General features: G+C 42.5%; 2 protein-coding genes across 3 annotated transcripts in view; both read left to right on the forward strand.

Annotated features, from left to right (window-relative positions):
• oxct1a (3-oxoacid CoA transferase 1a) overlaps positions 1–2,487 on the forward strand; it is a 48,474-nt gene extending 45,987 nt beyond the window's left edge. Inside the window, exons 16-17 of the mRNA XM_041936832.1 lie at positions 1,422–1,523; positions 1,634–2,487. Coding sequence (XP_041792766.1) covers positions 1,422–1,523; positions 1,634–1,669 — 138 coding nt within the window. The 3' untranslated portion in view covers positions 1,670–2,487. The remainder of the gene's footprint in view (positions 1–1,421; positions 1,524–1,633) is intronic.
• Positions 2,488–4,499: 2,012 nt separating this feature from the next.
• On the forward strand, positions 4,500–20,311 carry plcxd3 (phosphatidylinositol-specific phospholipase C, X domain containing 3). Of its 2 annotated transcripts, none has more exons than XM_041937807.1 (6): positions 4,500–4,671; positions 15,340–15,596; positions 15,838–16,011; positions 17,761–17,936; positions 18,560–18,661; positions 19,647–20,311. In XM_041937807.1, exons 1-6 carry the CDS (start codon positions 4,569–4,571, stop codon positions 19,801–19,803), a joined length of 969 nt encoding a protein of 322 aa, XP_041793741.1. In that variant the 5' UTR covers positions 4,500–4,568; the 3' UTR covers positions 19,804–20,311. The 2 variants fall into 2 exon arrangements, with proteins under 2 accessions (XP_041793741.1, XP_041793740.1); XM_041937806.1 differs by having other exon boundaries at positions 4,513–4,671; positions 18,563–18,661.
• The last annotated feature ends 246 nt before the right edge of the window (positions 20,312–20,557 follow it).

A 20,557-nucleotide genomic window follows, 5' to 3' on the forward strand; every position in this document is an offset into this window, starting at 1 on the left:
TTAAAGCGTTGTTGTATTGTGTGTACACCTACCTATCTGGTTGTGTCTGTTAGCTGATGATATCATAAGATTCTATTTGAGATACAAACAGATATCCTTGGCAATTTTAAGCTCGGCATCTATCCAACTCATTGATGGAGAAATGGAACAACTTGTAGTAGGTGCTTTAGAATCACACTGGAACTGAAATCAGTTTATCTGTTCAAGTCAAAGTTAACTTTCTAAACTGGCACTTCTTCATTTTTAACAAACTGATTTTAAAAAGCACCCTTGCTAAAAGCTTACAAAATGTGTACACCTGTGCAGACTGATGGAACTAAACCCCGAAAACAAAAAGAAGACTGAAAGAAGAAAGAGAGTGTTTCTAAAAATAAATATTCTAGAATGAGCTAAAAATGTACAAATAAAAAAGTAAAGGTTTTGCTTCCTGCCCTCTCTCTGTGGCATGTTCTGCGGTTGTAGAGAGAGAGGCACAGGTCATGTTCATGCTGAAAATATAGCCCAGCCTCTAAGCAGCCAATGATAATGTGGGAAACAAGAGACTGTCAACAGAAAATTATGGGACCATTATTTTCTAAACTTGACACTTTGACCAACCAAACTATATCACTCTGATGTTGTAAACACAGAATGGTTTAGATAATAATTTTTTTCTCATAAAAGAAGGCTTAAAGAGCTAATAACAGGTCTGTTTCCTGAAGGTACTCTACTAGCATCTGTGTATCAATTGATTTGTCGCTGCTTTTCAGACAGAGAATCACTTCTCTTTATATAGTTTCCAGCATTTGTGGTGCTTTGCCATTCAATGTAAACTACATGTTTAGCATGATCCTTCCTCTCTCCCCTACAGGACCAATGCCTTTGGCCATATTCAGCATTTCATTACTGTTAGACATGTTGAAATCACAAACCTGCACAAACCCGTGCTTAGATGTGTTGCTGTAGAAGTGTGAACACAGATAAAGAGTAAATGACCACAGAAACTCACAATGCTATTAACCACGTCAGCATAATTGATAGATGACTGTCAGCGACCCAACATTTTACATTTACAGCTCCGTAATTCTTGATTGAACTTATTTTTCTGTGATGTTTCAAGTGTTAAATGTGGTGCAACAATTAAAATTTAATCATTCATCACTCACTACTTTGTAGTAGTTGTAGTGTTGAGCTGAGGACCCACTTTTAGGCCTTTCATGGATCACCAATATAATTGCAGCTATTTTGTCATCTATAGATGACACTGAAGTGGTGCTCTGGCCCCGATCTGTGACACGTCCTAGTTTGTGACATACATCATACTATTAAGGAAATGCTCATCCTCGCCATTTTGTCTTTATGTGTCATCTCTCTGAACATATCATCCTTATTTCTTCCTTCCTTCCCTCCCCCTCTCTCTCTGCCCTGTTTCTGTCCACCAGGCTGTGTTTGATGTAGATAAGACAAAAGGCCTGACTCTGATCGAAGTGTGGGAGGGGCTCACTCCTGAGGATATCAAGGCATGCACTGGCACAGATTTTGCAGTAAGTAACCTATCAGTTCGGCTATCAGCTCTATATTTCATTTTCCAACTTCAAATAGCACAACCATGTGACATCTCTTTCCTCCTTTTAATCTGTCTGCCGTCTTCTAGGTGTCTCCCAACCTGAGGGCCATGCAACAAATCTAGAGGATCTGAGAAAAACTCTTGACGTGTGGTAAACAGCTGGTGATTTAGCAGCCTCAAACGGGTCAAATAAGCTCATAAAACAAATGCTTGGTTCAGTTCCCTGGTAATCAGTATGCAAATATCAGAAGCATTTACTCCTCACTAACAGTAACTGAATGGGATTCAACATGTATGGATCTTTTTTGTGAGCTGATCTGACAAATGATTTGGGAACATTCCATTGTTGCCCATTACACCATTAAGTTATTAGTTTTTACTAATATTTATACAGCTATTACCAAATAATCCATCTGGAACTGATATTAAAACCTGGGATTTCTTTATAAGTTCACTAAGAAAGAGTAAACTTTGAACCTTATACCATGATCAAAAACTGTACAACACCTTGAATGTGAATCATATTTGCTGTTGATCAATATGTTACTGTAGCAGGATGTAAGTGACTGAAATGTAATGAATTTAGAAAACAAGTGTGTGCTGTAGGTCAGGTGATTCACCATTCAGCACAGAAGGGAATATAAATGTAGTTGTTTAAACTTTTGTAACACCATGTAACAAAAATTGTCCTTGGATTATACGTCCAATGTAAGGTATCTTTTTTGTTTTTCTCTATTTACAAAATATGGGAGACGTAAAAAATATGGGTCTGACTGTTATTACATGTTTGCAATAATCACCTCGGCCACAGTGTCAAACTGATGTCTTTTTGTCCTCTCAGCCTCATACATGTCAGAGTTGGCTGCCAGAAAACAAAACGCCTTAACACTTTGCCTTGCCTTGCCTTTGTACATAAAATAAAATCCAACCTTGTGTGCCGAGTGGAACTAGTGGAATTTTTCACTGAAGTATCTCAAAACCCAACAGTAGCTGGCCTGCGTGTTCAAATTATTCCGCTCATAAAATCCCTCTGATTGAAAGCAAGCAACTGATTTGAGAGTGATGGCTTCTGACACTTTACAGGTTAGAGCTTTCTATATATGGATGGTGCGCTTGCATTGACATTCTTGATGTGATTTCTCCACTCGAGTAGAGAGGCACTGCCACAACCTGGGGGCTGTTAAATAACTGGTGAATTCAGCCTGTGGGCTTCTGGGTTCAGAGATCAACTGGATTGGATCATCAAGCAGAAAAATGGAAGGAAGTGACAGGGTGCTTTTGCCACTAGCTGTTGATGTTAACCCAGCACATCCCTTGATGACTCAAACTAGGCTGGTACCCTATAAGCCTACATTTTTAACCTATTTCTCACACTGTTACCCAAATGGAATGGAAATGGAAACATGACAAGCTTTTACACAAACAGGTTTGAACATGAGCAGTGCAATAACTTCTTATTCATTACAAAAGAAAACATTAATGAGTGACTGCACTTTGCTTGCAATGTGAATCGGTGCAGTAAGTTTAATGTGGACAGAATGAAGTGATATTTGAGTGTTTAAAAGTACTGGTTTTACTAGTACTTAAAAGTACTAGTAAAACCAGAATGTCAAACCAGCTGACTATTGCTGAGTAACCAAGACAGATCATGTTGTTCCATCCATTCATATCTGATTTGTAGAGGTTAAATTTCTGTTGACTTGTACCTTTTTACATCACTACTACTGAACCGTCCTCTCACTCTTTACTGTGATGCTAGCAGGACTAGCTTTACCCATTTGAGGCCACAATTATGGGTGTGACTTTTGCTTTGGCCCTTCCCATTTTAACTACCTGGGCCTCATTTCCACACTATAGTCATTGTTCCTTTCATAGTTTTTACAATGCCAATCATTTACAGTGAACATGTAGCATCCAACCAGGAGCAAAGGCAATCAGTGTTGATAAACCATAGTGATATTTAGTTTATATCTAGAGAAAGCATATAATTTGACAGTCATCTTTCACTACTTTCTGATTATGCATCGTGGTTACAAGAAGTTAACTGATAAATATGCAGCTTTTGGTATATTCGCCATCTTTATGCTGTGGCGATGGAGTTTGTTGGGTGACTCATTTAATGTGACCAGCCAGCTGATTATCTCCACAGTGAATATGTCAGTTATTCATTGTCACCGCCGTATTAATTGCAGTGACAATGAATCACTGCCATATGGCACTCAGTCATCCAAGTGCATGACCTCAGACATGCTCTGAGGTCAGATGGAAATTAGATTTCAACCTCAGTTTTTGCAGCCAACAGTTTTCTCGGCCAGAACTTTGTTTCTGCGCACGAATGAGATGATGGCATCCCTGTAATTCTGAGGACACCTGCATGTTTGGCTGAAACTACTACTGCACCTTCACGAGCAGGTAGGTAGGATGATATTTGGTGGGTTTTTCAGTCGTTTTTATGCTGTTTGAAATTTTCAACAGCACAACTTGGTACCATGCAATTAGCCTGGTCGACCTATTGATATACTCTCATCTAACTGCATTGTCCCAGATATTTATGTTTAACACGCTGCTCGGTGTTCTGACCTCCATGCTGTAGACGTTTATGAAAAAAAACATGGATTTTGGATAGTCTTGCCTCGTTTTGAGAAATAATAGTGAAATTATTAATGAGGCTGCATGTGGATGTGCATGTCATGTTACGCGCGCCTTACAGTGATATTACTATGTATTATGAGAAAGCTACCCAAATGTTGCCATATTTGGATCTGTCCGACAAACCGCATTTTCTAAAAGATGCCACCCGTCGATGTGCTCTGCTCAGGGGGGTGTGGACTGGCGCTCGGTCGCTCTGGTGTGTGTGTGTGTTGTGTGTGTGTGCGAGAGAGAGAGCGAGGCAGGGAGTGTGTGTGTGAGTGTCTGTGTGTATGCGCGCGCCTGTGTGTGTGGAGAGAAAGAGAGGGAGAGCGCACTCCACGTTGGCGCAGGCACCGGACCGGGAGAACGGAGCGTTGTGCACGGAGGCAGCATGGCTTCGTCTCACGGGAGAAGCGACGTGCGGTTTGCAGACTGGATGGCAAGTTTACCGCAGAGCATGCACACTATTCCGCTCACCAACCTGGCTATTCCCGGTAGGTGTTTCTTTGCGTTACACAGGTGGAATTGGGTGAGGAGGTTGTCCATGTCTTCTAATCCGCGCGCATCGCATGCAGCTCCCCTAGTAGATGAGAAATAAATAAATACGCCGAGTGTTAACGTGCAAAATATTTTACTGCTTTGCGAACTTTGATGTTTTACTTTGCACCCTGTGCAACTCATAGGATCTAAAATATGGCTTTATTTCTTTGTACCTCGTTAGAACAAATGGGAAGACCTGTTGCGCAACGTTAGAAGTGAGATATATCTTGAGCACTTCTTCCTCTTGTTGTGGTTCGCTGTCTGAAGGTTATAAATAATACCCAGATGGCTTCTGGCTTCTCCATCTAGTTCTCCAAACGATGAAAAAGCCCGAGGTAAAAAAAAACAAAAAAAAAAAACAGCTACTGCCAGAGCCACTCCAAAGATCCAGAACAGACAGAGGAACTGCTCTGTTTTGTGTAGGACTTCTGGCGTTTGTACTGGGGTGGTGGCCATAGATGAAGAGACAGGCAGTGGGATGGGTTCAGTCTGTGCACTCGCATAATCACAGCGCTTCCCATAGAAAATGAGCTGGTGGACCACTAGCCAATCAGTGCGCAGCTCTGCTTAAACTCAATTCAAATTGGAAATGCTGGTTGTAAAGCCCACCACTGATCTGACTGATGGGAAGGCTTATTAGCAGCCAGTTAATTCCATATCTGCTGCCCAGTGATTATCACACATCCACACAAAGCATCTTCATTCTTCATTTTCTTGCATTTCTAATCCTTTGTGCTCCCCCTTCTCTGTCTCTCCAGTCTCTCTCCATCTCTGTCTTGCTGCTGGACTGTAGACTGAGTACCTGGTGCGTTCAGGGTTGGGTGCAACGATGGCATTTTAGATGCAGATGGCTTTTTGAGCTGAGCATCCAATGAGGCGTGGCATATTACCAGCACTGACCCCTGCTCTTAAGGATACCAAGGCAAATGCATAGGTTTAATGAAATAGCAACTTGAAGACAGAAACAACATGGCATGTATTAACTCATGCTTGTAATTTTATTGAATCACATGACTTGTGCTGTGCTATACCACTGTTCATCCATGCCAGCGCAGCATGAGAACATGCTCTGTCCCATTTAATTAGGTATCATTACTTCTGATTGGCCCTGCAGCCTGCAGCTCCATTTGCATGCAGATTCTGTAAACATTCTCCAATCCTGTGCACTGTCTTGAGTTTGTGTGCACACATTTGGCATAAGGCTTGTCAAAAGAGATTTCATAATCCACAGGATTTTATGAGAACTTATTTAGCAAGAACCATGTGTTCTTATTTGCGTGTATGTCTGATTTCTTTCAAAAGTGCGTCTCATGTCACATCCTTCTGTCTCATCTTAGAGCGTAGCATCACGAGCCTTTGGAACTAAACCGGGACAGAAAAGGAATAAATGAGACAGTTGTTTTATTTCCTCCACAAATTTCATTATTCCTCTGAGATGAAATATTATATTCATGCTAGTTTCCTGCTGTACAATCCTCAGCATCCGCCCACTGTTGCCTTTAAATCAGTAGTGCTATTTATTTTCCAGGAAAAAGAAAAAAGTTCACGAGCCGACAGCTTCAGTGATCCAGACCAAAGTGTTTTGGCAATTTGAAGTATTCAGCCATGTGGGGGTGATGTGATGGCATGGTGCTGTGCTGTTGCCAGAAAGCTAAACAGTCCCCACTGTGTCTGTGTTGCCAGCATTGCACAGCTGTATTCATTAGGATACATAATCTTCTGTAAGATTGGCAGTAAATTTATTTTAGGGTTTCGTGATGACAGAGGAGGCTTAATTGTGATTTTTACGATGTTTTAATGGCATCTATTTGTCACGTTTCAGGCATTTGAGCTAATGCAGCCAAATAATAGGAACATACTGTATATGGCCATACACATAACACATTATAGATTATCAAGGAAGCATGGGTGTCTGACAGATACAACAGCTGCTGTGTGACAGATAGTATCTGCTTACCATATGTGCTGTGACTTAGATCATTTACTTTGATCTACCTGGGCAATCTCTATGTGAAAACAGTTCAAAAACCACAGTATGCATGATGTGTATGCTGATCACGCTTTCGAAAATGATTAAACGGTTAATCTCTTTATTTGCTAGTGTTCTTTATTAGTTTTAATGTTTGTGTTGCCAAGGTAGGCAATTAAAACAGATTATTTAAAATCATTAAGGTACAGGGGTTGATAGAATGATATTGCCTGTGTCCATCATGCGCACTGAGGTGGAGGCAGTAATGGTGCTACCAGTAAGTTTATATATAGGCAGACAATAAAAATCAGTTTCCGGTTCAAGGCCGATAATTAAATATTTAGTCAAGTGAAGACACTTTATGTATAGAACACAAAAAGAGCAAACTACAAGAGTATAGTTTGCAGATATGTTTACACTCAAAAGCATGACCATAAAGGACTTGATGGTGTAAACCAGGCATCTCAAACCGGTTCCATAAAGGGCCGCGTGGCTGCAAGTTTTCATTCCAACCAAGGAGGAACACACCAGGCTGGAATCAATTAATCAGCTGATCTCAGTCTTCAGCTGACAACTAAGTGATCCCTTGATGTTGATTGGTTGGCCTGATGTGCTCCTCCTGGGTTGGAATGAAAACCTGCAGCCACGCGGCCCTTTATGGAACCGGTTTGAGATGCCTGGTGTAAACCTTCAATTTGTACTGGGGGTTTAGCGTGGATTGGAAATATTGGTCAAAATAAATATCTAAGGGGTTTGGAAGTAGTTGTACACAGGTGACTATTCATGCAGTGCTTTAAAAACAAATTAAAAAGTCTTAAAAGCAGCTCTTCATTTAATTGGAAGCCAATGACAGGAAGCCAGTACAGAGGAAAGGAGCCTAGCTGTTGCATGTTGCACGAGCTGCAGACGAGACAAGGCCGACTGACTGACTCCCACGGACAAACATTTACAGTAATCAATAGGCAAAGAGATAAAAGCATGTCTCCAGGCCCCTAAATGAGAGAAACTTTTAATTCCTTAGGTGCGGTAAGAGGCAAGCCACTGCAAAGCCTTAATGCCAACAACATGATCGAGACAATCCAAGAGAAAAGACTGATTCATTTTGTCAAAAGCGGGGGGCAGGGAGGTCCAACTGAATTAAAACTGCATGATTTTCAGCGTCCAAAGACACCAATAAATCATTTGTCACCCTGAGGAGAGCTGACTCAGTGTTTCGCTGTTGTGAAACCTGACTGAAATTTGTCCAGAAAGACAAAGACAAGCTGTGAAAAGATGGCTGTACCAGAGCCATAGACAAAAACAACAATCTTCAGACAAGAGGTTATTGAGTCAGAAGTAGATTGGGTTTTTTCATCAGAGAGCAGTCACATTCACGTCATAACATACAGACCAGTGAGTGTAATTAATAAGGTGTTATAGAGGTGTTTATCATGTTGTGACTCATGACACAGCACAGCAGCCAAGTGCATTGTGATTGTGTCAGTTATTATATAAAGATCATACATATTTTCATGAGCTTAATCCTGCCGGTCCTCTGCTGGTCAGAACACCTTGTTGGAGAGATAAGAACATGGTTGCATGTAGACGTGACACGGCTCTGCGTGCTGGCCCCACATGCCACTTGGGCCTCACACCGTGTCAGCAGATCAAGCCCACGGGTCAGACGACCTCTACACCTAACTGGGGGGAAAGGGTGAGGGGAGGGGCTGTAGAGGAAGTGGTAGCAGATTAACGGTGGAGGTGATTAAAGGAAGAGAAGGAAGGAAAGAGGGAGAGCGTAGTTCTGCTTTCCTTTCCCCAAGGTGATCAGTGGGGAGCATGGTGGGCTGTATGTCTGTTGCTATTGTTAGATCCGCTAGGTGAGTGCTGCAGACTGCCTGGCTGCATGGTGGTCAGGAAAGGTGTGCTGCCAGAGATACTGTCAATCTGCTTCTCTGTGGTTCTGCCACCATGAAACAAGCTTTGCTGGAGGGAATGGGAATGGCTGTCAGAATTTCACCGCCATAGCAATGCAACTGGATTTTCACTCACTTTTGTGGTAGCAGTGCAGAGGTATGATTTGGAGTATGGGCTGACTTGCACGAGCATGCATCTGTTTCCTACAGGTATGCACAGTAACTAAATGTATATTCAGATAGCTAAAGGTCATTTCTATTAATTAATGTTATATATTTTTAAAAGGCCAAAGTATTTGCATTCACTCTCTGAAAAAGTGGTATAGGTGATCTAATAATACATACCTTAATTGTTTTAGTCATGGATTCTTGGCCACTAGGGGGCAGAAGAACTCCAAAACCTACAGACATGCACCCCTACATACTGCTATAAACAATATTGATAATGCAGTTTTAAGACTAGTTTCGAAATGCCCTGGCTCATTTTTACATGTGGTTAATTATTACAAATTAGATTTTTAGGTCGCTGCTGTCTTTTTTGATTTGGTAGTATAATAATGGGTGAAATTCAGAATTAGACAGTGGTTTGTATCTCGCTAAAACTGAATAATTTACTATCAGATAAAATTAGGTCTTGTTTGACTTCATTCAAAGCAGACAACCCACTGGATGGGATAAGTGTCTTTACCTCAGACATAATACAATGACCATGTGGAACCAAAGCGTCAGATTTGCATGAGAGGGCTCCAGGGAGCCATACTTAACCTCTCCAATGGCTGACGGTGACAGTTTAGGGCTTTACCAGAGGTAAGAAATGAATAGCGTACCTCAGGCCAGAGGGAAAAGGTGAAGGCGATTGTATTAAGCTAAGATGGCCTTGCAGGCAGTAAAAACAAATGCATTGCCTCAGAGGCATATTCAGCCTCGCCGCCTCCCTCTGGGTTGAGTATAAGACTGGGCCAGGACTTTTAGCTGTAAATCTGTCAATCAGTCCCTTGACTAGATCATTGTGCTGCCACTTCTGACCCTGAAAGGAGGATAAATGGTATCAGATGCCAGAATGAATACTGGTGAAGGGCTGGAGGTCAGCCAGTAGCCACTGAAAAATAGAGGATGAGAAATTCAAAACAAACAAAGGAGGAGAAAATAGTTTGGTAGAGAGAAAGACACACAGAGAGCATATTCCTCCTGGAGAAATGAAACCAATGGGTTGTAAAAAGGTGGGAATGGTACAGCTATTGTCGGTAATGGATAATCCCACATGAGTCACAACCCACCTAAGTCTCCATTTAGCTCAACTTTAGTTTGACCAAAGTCATTGTGTTTGTTTTTCACAAAGAACATTGATCTCTGCATCAGTTTTTATATACTCATAACAAACTGTCTCAGTATATAAACTTTTCAATTTTGTGAGTTGCCGCAGCGAGCCTTTTGTCAGGATATCGCCGAAGTGGGCAGAAATGGTTAGCTGCTGATTCTCCACAGGCTGCTTTTGCCTCACCACCCGCAGTTAATTGAGTTTCCAGCAGGAGGACATTTATCTTGATTCTAAAAGTCAAATAACTCGTCCTCATCGGAAATGTATGTGCTTTGTGCGCCACCGCCACTCGAACACGATGGAAAAGAGTAGCAAGGTGGGAGGCAAAGTGAGGCTGGAGAGAATTGAACAGGAGTTTGAAGAATTGAGGGCTGGATAAAATAGGTGGGAAGAAATCACATAGAAGGATGCGTGCAGGGAAAGTGAGGAGGAGAGAGGACGGGGAGTCTGGGGCTCATATCTTCTTTTTGTATCATTTAACTAATCTCCACCCTGTTACGTTTCATTTCTTTGTCATTCTCTCCTCTCCTCTCCTCTCCTCTCCTCTCCTCTCCTCTCCTCTCCTCTCCTCCACTCTCCTCTCCTCTCCTCTCCTCTCCTCTCCTCTCCTCCACTCTCCTCTCCTCCACTCTCCTCTCCTCAGCAACCTGAAATAGATCTTGAAAGAGTCGATGCTGAGCAGTAAAGATTTGACATGAAAAAGAGCATAAACCACCAGTGGTCCTCTGAATGGTCTGCTCTCATTCAGCCAGAAGAGACTCAGTTCACACAGGTCAAGTCTCTAAGGTGACAGTCACCCACCACCACAGTCCTCGTCATCATCTGCCTCATCATCAGTCTCTTCACGTCGTCTTCGCCCCTAGTGGGACATCAGCTTCCTCATGTGCGTTCTTGACATGTGACTTTGTTGCTGATTTGAGGGAAGAAGAGTTCCCAAAGTTCACATCCTGCGCTTAAGAAAGTGCTGCTCTGTTCAGACGCTGTGACGGGCTAAATCCATCAGAAGGCATGAGAGTAGATATCGTTCACAGTAAGCAGGTCATTCTAAATGATGGCCCATTCATTCAGTGTGATCAGATGGAACCAAAGCATAGTCACATGAATGTCTTTACCGACAAATTAGGCAAGGCCCGTAGTAATATGCATGTCCTTTAGTGAGATTTGTGGGAATAGTGATTAATGACTGATTATCGCTATAGTCATTATTTAGTCGACATTTTGTCTAGTAAAGAGAGGATAACCAAATGGCTCAATTCTGAGGCATGAGAGTATTTGTGAAAATTTGTATGAGCATGAAAAGTCGTTGTTTCCACACATTTCCAAATGAATGTGCTGCCCTTGAGTCATGGCACAGCATAAATGTGGAGCAAATTATTTCATAACAAAAACAATAATTAATCATGTTCCGAGCTCAGGTAGCAGAGCCTGAATGTGTTGGAGTGTAGCTTCCACCTCTGTGCTCAGCCCTCTCTGCAGATTCTTCTAGATGTCCTGCACACTTGGCAAAATGTTTTGCCCTTCGGTCTCTGTTTCCCCCGTGAGAGTGTTTCTTTTTGCAGTTTAGCATAATGCACAGGCTTTCTGTCATACATATTTAAGGCAGTGCTAATTAGTAATGCACAAACAAGCCTTACAGTGGCTTTCATCAAAACTGGTTAAGATACAGTTGTTTGCATGATCCTATGGGACTGTTGAATTTAATATTTAACATACAGTCTATGCATAAACTGCACTTGAATCCCTAACAAAGGAACGTCATAATGAATTGTGCAGACGGTGCAACCTTTTTCCTTGACCCTCCCTTGACCCATGAGACTTTTACCCCAGTCCTCTCCTTTGTTTTCACCCCCAGCCTCCCCTGATACCCATTGACCTTCTGGTCCCATCTCTTAAAAATATTCTGTGCCAAAGGCAGACTACCAAGGAGGATTAATGGTGAATGTGGTGGGGAAAGATGTATGGCACATATCTGAAAGAGCGCACACAACTGTTATATTATAGTGCAGTAATAATAATGTTGCATATTTGTATATGAAGATCATAGTAATTATTTGTAGACAGGGGATAGGGTAGACATATAAGGTGAAGGATAGAAATATACACAGCACATTATTACATAACTTAAAAAGTAAAAAAGAAAAAAGGAAACAAAAGAAACTTTGAGCTTCAGTCCATCTTTCCAGAGACATTCTTAGACACCATAGACACCAATCCATTATATTGCCTGATGTTCTCCAAGAACTGCATGGACTACTGAGATTTTCTGTCATGAAGATACAGTGTAGGAGGAGGGTCTTTGAATGGTGCCTGAAGCGGACACACCGTGCATGTAACGGTTTTAGGCTTTGAATGCATATTCATGTTGTGAACTATGTGGTAGTTGTTTTCGACACATAACTATGTTTTCATTAGCAACAAGGTAAGTGTTAATTTTTATATCTGGGACATCAACACATGGAGACCGTGCACACCATCTGCACCACGCAGACCACGCCAACTGCAAGAAGCATGACACACTTTTATTAACATGCTAACACTAAACTGCAAATCAGCAATCCTTACTTGAAATCTCTAAAGATTCGCTACCATGCGCCAATCTCTTGCATTTGGCAGCATCACCATTGTTTCAAAATAAAGGATTCAAAACTACAACTGCAGAGTAACATAAAAAATGAAAGGAAAAAAAGCCAAACACCACCTAGTTTCAGCATCTCAGATGTGAGGAATGGCTGCTTTTCATTTTTTTTTATGTGATATTAAATTGAATATATTCAGATTTTGAACAGTTTGTCAGACTTAACAAGCTCACTGAAGACATCACCTTAGGCTTTAAAAAATTGCGATAGTGTATTTTTCACCCATGGAGGAAAATTATTTCGGTAGATTAGCTGATAATGAAAATAACTGTGTGATGCAACCTTCAGAGCCAGGGCTGAAATCTTTCCTCTGCAGCAACAGCAGAGCCAGCTGGTGTGACTGGTTAAGGTCGTGCTCTGTTACGCTGTGACCCCGGTGGTACGATTCAGCATGTAGTGATGCTGTTTGCCGTCCTGCCCCAGGATTCAGCTGTCTGCCCTGCTTACGGTCATTCTCTGGGCCCACTGTGAAGACCTGGCACTGGAGTATCAGCTGAAGGTCAACTCGGGCTCCGTGTCCGCTTGTATGAGTGTTGGCGGAGGAGGGGAGGGTGTATGTTTGGGTGAAAGAGTGAGGGAACGCGATTAAGAGATAAAAAGAGGACAAGAAGTTGATTGCAGAGATGAGAGCAGGATACCAGACTTACTGTCTCCCTAATTTGCATAACATGTACGCACACACACACACACATACCCCTCCTCTTTTCTCACACACAACCTTCAGACCTAACTAACAGAATCCACCATGGATCAGTTGCAAGGAAAGTCCAAGGGTCACCTAGGAATGCATCAATATATTGACAGGCTATCACAATCAATCAATATTAATTTTACTGCGACTATTGGGATGATTGTAGAACTGTTGCTTTACTTTTTTTTGATTCTGTTTAATCTGCTGAAGTTCCGAGATATCGCAGACATGTATGCTATTTTGATATTTTAGATGATAATGAGCACTGCGGTTGGCGCAATGGAAATGTGACGTTAGCTCAGCTTGTTCACAGCATGCACATCTCATTGAAAGCAGCAGTTCAGCGACCCTGTCTGCTAGAAGTCTATCCAGTTCTGCTTGTACAGCCGCGTGTCCTTTATATGTTCAGTGGAGAGTGAAATAGCTGCTGTCTAACTGAGAAATATGTTGAGTCAAAGGCAGTGTTACTTTTTCTGTCTTTGTCTTTGTTCAAAAGCTCTACAAGGTTTTGTCTGACCTGTTAAAAACACAGCAAAAACTTTAAAATTAAATTGATCTTATTCCCGCGTGAGAAAAAGTTGAAGCTGAAATAAAATCAGCACAGTTTTATGAGAAAGTTACCAGCAGGAATTGAATCATCACGGTGGCCGTGTTCTGTTAGGATCCATGAAACACGAGTTGGGTCAAATATAAAACTGGCGATGTATGAAAAAGATTAAGCATCCTATTTTCTACGAGAAAATACATTTGCAAGTGTGAAAGTACTGTGAAAAACAGACACAAGCCTTTCTGGGGGGTTTAGAAAACCTCCAAGTTGAGTCATCAGTGGTAGACAGTAGCTAAATAATTTAGTACTGTACTTAAGTACAAATTTAAGGTATTTCAATTATATACGTTATCCTTCTACTCCACTACATCTCAGAGGCCATATTGTACTTTTTAGTCCACTATTCAGATTAAAAATATCCTTTCTGTCCAGTGTAAACCATGTATCTGTGAAGGATTTAGTGCCCCTATGTGGGCTGAGAAAGTTCTCCCACATCTTAAGATAAATAAACAATTTAAACCATTGCTTGGTTTAACTGGAAAATGCATCATCACAAAGCTGAAAACAGTTTTTCTGCGCTTGTAGACTCTTTAGAGATAGGTGGTCCTCACAGGACAGGACGCTACAAACACATGATGATCGTATAGAATATGATGCATTGCTCCGAATTAAACTACAACAGTATATAAAGTAGGTCAAATGATCTTGACTTAAAACAACTGCAGCAGCAAAATGTTACCAACATTAATACAGCAGTAATATTAATCCAGAAACATCATATATCATAGTAAAGCACTGACAGGGACCACTGTACTGCAGAATGAGTACTTTTACTTTTGATACTTACATCCTTTTACTTAAATAAGGTTTTGAATGCAGGACTTTCACTTGTAGTGGAGTATTTTCACAGTGTGGAACTGTATTAGTACTTCTACTTAAGTTACAGTTACATACAGTACCTGACACTGTGATGTAGGGAAGTGATTTGCGAAATAAGACCTTTGCACTTGCTCTTGTTGTATCTTTTTATGCTTAGACAGTAATGCTGAAAAGCTTTTGTCAAACTGCTATTTCCAAGGTCAAAAATGAACTTTCAAGCTCACATACAGATATCCAGTTAAGACTGTTGAGCCAACATACTGTACAGTGGACCATACTGTGTCAAAAAGTGAAAAAAATAATCGCTGGATGTGTACAAATGAAATGAAACCCCAACTGGCAAATCAATCTGAGGATTCACTATAAGAGATACACGGTATACTGAACGCTATATGAGAGATATATAACATCAGAGCACTGTTGTTCCCTGGGAGCTTTGTTTAGTCTGAGAAATGCGATGGAGGAAAACTCTCAGTGTTTGTGAGCACAGACTCGCTTTCTTTTCAAGTTGTCAGAGTTCATAGCTTATGACCACGGAGGCTGTTATTCACACAGTCAGCGTTGGTTGCCATGGCACCGGGCTGTTTTCCAGCACTGACCCCACTCTTACTGCTGCGTCCCCCCCGCAGAAATAAAACAGGCAGCGGTCAATACCTGCACGCAGACTCATGTTTGTATCTCCTCCAGGTTCCCATGATTCCTTCAGTTTCTACATCGACGAGGCGTCTCCTGTTGGCCCCGAGCAGCCGGAGACGGTGCAGAACTTTGTGTCTGTTTTTGGCACAGTGGCCAAGAAGCTAATGAGGAAGTGGTTAGCCACACAGACTATGAACTTCACCAGCCAACTGGAGGCTGGGATCCGCTTCTTTGACCTGCGCATCTCCACCAAGCCCCGCGACCCCGACAACGAGCTGTTCTTCGCCCACGGGCTCTTCAGCGCCACGGTCAGCGTGGAGTCTTGGTGCTTTTTGATGTGATGAATATTTTGTAATGTCCGTGGTTGCTAAGTGATGTTTAGTGCATTTCTGCTTGTGTGTGGCAGCGTACTTATGTGTGAGTGCAGTCTGAGAGCTTAATCATACAAGGCCCTTCAGGGATTTTAAGTGCTCGTGTGGCTATTGTTCACACCGTTGGGCCGTTAAAGAAATTCTTAATACGTGTGTTGCTCCTGTTTGTGTTTTCAAGGTGCGAGAAGGTCTGGAGCAGATCAGCAGCTTCCTGTCGGCTCATGCCAGAGAGGTCGTGTTCCTGGACTTCAACCACTTCTACGGCGTGCAGAACCTGCACCATGAAAAACTGGTGGCCATGTTAAAGGAGGTGTTTGGAGAGAAACTCTGCCCAGTCGTCTTCGCTCAGGAGGTACTGTCATCTTCAAGCACACTTAAATGCTCTCACATGTAAATGAACGGTTTGCTGTCGGTTGGTTTGCCAGAGCTGAACAGGGCAGCAACCGTAGTGATGGAGGAGGCTGCGGCGACTCAGAGTATGGTGGAAAAATCTAAAAAGTGTCCTAGAAAAGTTTCTGATGGTCCACATATAAATGAAAGTCAGCGTTGCAGGAAGTGAGATTAAAGCAATGACATGACCTAGAACACTCCTTCTTTCACCTTGAACATCTCCTGATTGAGACACAGGAACACATTTTGTGTGCGAAAGGCCTTTAATAATTATTGTTTTCTCAGCCCTGCGCCACGCTGATTTCTGTTCTGATCTCTCCAGATGCAGGATGATGGTTATCGCATCCCCGCTCACCGTTGTATGCCCTTTTTGCTTCGAAGTCGAGTAGAAAAGTCCTCCCACGCTCAGATCTGTCTCCCTTTCTCTGTCCGTTTCTTTTTTTTTTTCCCCACCTTTCACTACCTGGTCCACCTCCACCCATCCCTCCCCCGACCCTGAGGCGTACGTGAAGAGCCAGGAAGACAGAATGCTAATCAGTCTCAAAACTCGGCACCCTTTGCTAACTCCCACGCCAGCGTCAGCCGCTCTAAGATCATAGCTTCCTGTCAGGTGCTGCTGCTGAGTGAGGATGAATGTGTAGCGAGGAGGAAAAGGCAAGAAGTGGCTAGTGGATTCTGGGGAGATGATGAGCTTCTCCTCAGAGCTGTAGCAGCATCTAGGGTGGTGTTTAAATTTAGAGAGGAGAACTGACTGGTTCCTCCAGCGGTGTTATATTTGCTCCAGGAGTACATTTCCTCTACTGCTCCCTCGCTGCTCCTTTACCTCACTGTTACAAACCCGCTGCATGACTTTTCTCCAGCAGCTGTTTGGCTTATTTTAAAGGCTGATTTTTCAGCTATGGCCGCCTCCCTGTGCACCATCTAGCTAATTACTTGCCCTCTAACTTTAACCAACTAACAGGGAATATTGATTTTGTTGCTGTTGTTGTCACCGGCTAAATGTAACCATAGAAACGTGTTTGTTGCTCATGTGCATTATATGCATGTTAGCAGAGCTGCAACCATAACAATGTAAAAATAATTCAGTTTACTTTTGTGTTACCTTTTATACAAATTAAAACAGAAACCACACATAGAACCGCACAGAAGCATCTGTCATTTTCCCAGAAGGTAATTTCTGGAAGACAGTCTTCAGTCTTTGTAGTTCTGTGAAATGTTTTCAAAAATGTGTTTTACCTCTTGAATAGCCTGTAATAGCTTGAAGAAATCTAGCAATTTAAATTATGTTTCATACTCCTCCAGTTCTCAAGTTCTTCTCTTGACTAGCAATAGACTGTGATTAGACATCAAAGAGCGGTTTGTTTGTGTGACAAAGCTGTCTGCCTTCAGAAATAACAGAGCCGACATGTTCTATGGTCACCCAGAGCCGAGTATTGAACAAAGGGGCTTAATAATCATTAGGTCAGGCAATTACATCCACTTATTCCTATTTGCTTCCATTCAAATGAAAGCGAAGCTCACTCAGTAAGCTGTCAGGTACATATCAGCCACCTTTTTAAAATGTTTTCTGTCACTCAGCACAGAAGGGGCTCTTTTATATTTACTATTCAACATCCATCACCTTTTTTTTTCGCCCTTTGTCACCTCTTGCCATGTCTCCCTCCATAACCTCCTGCTCCCCTGAACACGCGCCTCCTCCCTCTGTCCCCAGGTGACTCTGCAGTATCTGTGGGAGAAGGAGTACCAGGTGCTTGTCTTCTACCACCACCCCATGGCCCTGGAGGTGCCCTTCCTGTGGCCAGGCCAGATGATGCCGTCTCCCTGGGCCAACACCACAGATCCAGAGAAGCTGGTTCAGTTTCTCCAGGCGTCTGTCACTGACCGCAGGTCAGCCCCTGTATTTATTCCACTGTGGGCACTCTATGTGCTTAATACATGAGGTTAAATGGGACAAAATCTGTGTACTTTGTTACATTACATGCCTTAATGAATTATCAATGTATTATTACCTGATTTTTATGTTTTATGGCACTAGAAATGTCCAAAAGTCCAACTATGATGAGTCATTCTAGCATAATTCTGATTTATTGTCACAGTGCTCAGACCAAAATGACTATTTAATTTGCCCTAGTTAGTTCAAAATAGCCAAATGAGAGGATGGGATGTGGGATGAAACACACAAGTTATCATTATCTCTGGGCTTTGTGACACTCACACCAGGTCAAACTACATTTTTATCCTGTGAAACTCATTCATAAATACATTTAAAGGAAACTGATGACAGTAATGGGAAAATATTCCTCAAGAACCTGACATGAATATGCATGTGAAATGTTTCCATGTTTTTTCTGGCAGGATAAGTGTCTTTTTGGGCGCACTTAAAGTAATTAATTCTAAAGTAAAGCAATGTTTATTCATGTGTAGCACTTCACTGCAGCAGACGTCATAATGTAATGCAAGCACAAAATACCGCAAAAGGCAATAGTAAATGCTTGATGCGTCTCCTGCAGGAGGAAGGGGACCTTCTTTGTCTCCCAGGTGGTTCTGACACCAAAGGCCAGTACTGTGATGAAGGGCGTGGCCAGTGGACTGAGAGAGACAATCACAGAAAGGTGTGTACACCTGTTTGTATGTGTGCTTGTGTGTGATAGGAGGACAGACAGAGCAAACTGTTTCATGTTCATGCTCAGTTTACCTTTAGGATCGGATATGATGCAGGGTTAGCTGCTGGGTTAGCACCCATGGTGGCACGCAGCGTTAGTCAACATGTACACAGGCGCCGAAATTACAGCAACACCTCAGACGCCGGAGGCCACAGAAATGACACGATTTAGCCATAACAACTCACAGAAAAACTTCACAGGCATGTGCACATACACACACAGTCATACGTGAGTCATCGTGGCATTTTATATCTATAATCCAGAGGCATGTTGGTTTCCACAGGTATCCCCAGGCGTTTGACACTGACCTCATTCAAGTTTTCTTTTTTTTTTTTTATTGAACAGCTGCCACAAGCCCGCAGCGATGCTTCTCATCCTTCTCCTCCCTTTTTCTGTATCTCCCCTCCTCAGTTGTGGTTCAGGATTTTTACTTTACCCTCAGCTTTGTCTGTGTTTCGCTCCCTCTTAATGTCACCAGTTTGTTAAAAGCCTCAGCAGCAAAAACCATCAATTTTCCTGACATGAATTATTCATTTGATAGCGCGGCTATCAGCCATTCTCACCAGGCGTTTTGCGACTTTGATGTAGGCATCCCTCAAAATTCCATCCATTTGCCGCACAGACCGCCAGAACAACAAGAAAGCCGGTGCAGGAGGAGACGGCTTGTAGGATTCTGCAGAAAGCTGGGCGAGGAATGTGCAGTAGTAACACCCTCCCCTGGTGCACGGCTCAAATGAACATGTCCTGCAAGTTTACAGAGTGTCATCCTCACAGCTGGTGTCTGCCTCGCAGACGTCTCATGCTGCGTCACAGAGATCTTTTATCACAGCGTGCCCCTCTCTGTGTTAAGCCAGCCAACCATGAATCATTCCTTCTCCTATCCCCCCCCCTGCATCTTATGTGACTTTGTGTGTTTTTTCGTCCGTCCTCCCAGGGCCTTGCCGGGCATGATGCAGTGGATAAGATCGCAGAGGCCCGGGGAGAGCGGCATCAACATCATCACAGCTGACTTTGTGGAGCTCGGAGAATTCATCAGCGCCGTCATCACCCTCAACTATCATCTGGACGATGATGAAGATGACGCCACCTGAGAGCCCGCGGGGGGGAGCGTCAGGGAGCATAGGCACCACCACCAGTGGTTTGGTCTGTGCTCTCTCTCTTTTCTCTTTGGCATTTATTTCAGGAGGGGAGCTGCACTGCTCCTTTCACTTTATTTAGGGCTATAGCGAATTGAGAGATCAAATGGCAAAAAGGGGGTTGAGGGAAGAGAAGCTGTGATGAGGAGAAACAACACTGGTGTTTGGCTGGCGCACGAAGAGAATGAGGTTTTGTTTGTTTGTTTCCTATTTAGGGATCAGAATTGTGTTTTCAAGTGAGATGTTCATTTCCTTTACTTCCTGTGCTGTAAAAATAGCTGCTTTTCCACTGATCAAATGCACTGTTTTCAACCAAGGGTAGAGTCCTCAGAGCATATCAACTTTCTGCTAAACGTGTTGGTCCATCACTCTTGATATTCTTGTGACAGTGAAGTTTTTTTTTCAGAGGTTGTGTGAAAATCAGTTTGTGTAATTTAAACCACTCAAATCATAGGCTGGTGTGAGTCGCTACCAGTTATTTGTCTTGTTTGGAAAATCCATCCAAGAGAAGCTTTTTTTTTTTTTCTAACAAAATGCATCCCTGGTCAGATCTCTGCAGGTGTTTCTAAAAAAACTCCTCGAGCAGCTTGAATGCGGAGCGTGTTTAAAAAATGTTATGAAATTAACCCTTTCCCATTTGTTTGTGCAGAGATATTCCCTCAACGGGCTTTCTTCCAGTAATAGACTCCACTAAAGTCAGCTTGCAGCC

This window comes from Chelmon rostratus, chromosome 5 (assembly GCF_017976325.1).
Source record: "Chelmon rostratus isolate fCheRos1 chromosome 5, fCheRos1.pri, whole genome shotgun sequence".
Taxonomy (NCBI): Eukaryota; Metazoa; Chordata; class Actinopteri; order Chaetodontiformes; family Chaetodontidae; genus Chelmon; species Chelmon rostratus.

Excerpts from the sequence above, each read along its gene's own strand:
- plcxd3 (XM_041937807.1), top strand. The coding sequence starts at position 4,569 with ATGGCTTCGTCTCACGGGAGAAGCGACGTGCGGTTTGCAGACTGGATG. Across the intron at positions 4,672-15,339 it reads CACCAACCTGGCTATTCCCG|GTTCCCATGATTCCTTCAGT; the intron begins GTAGGTGTTTCT and ends TATCTCCTCCAG. Across the intron at positions 17,937-18,559 it reads GCGTCTGTCACTGACCGCAG|GAGGAAGGGGACCTTCTTTG; the intron begins GTCAGCCCCTGT and ends CGTCTCCTGCAG.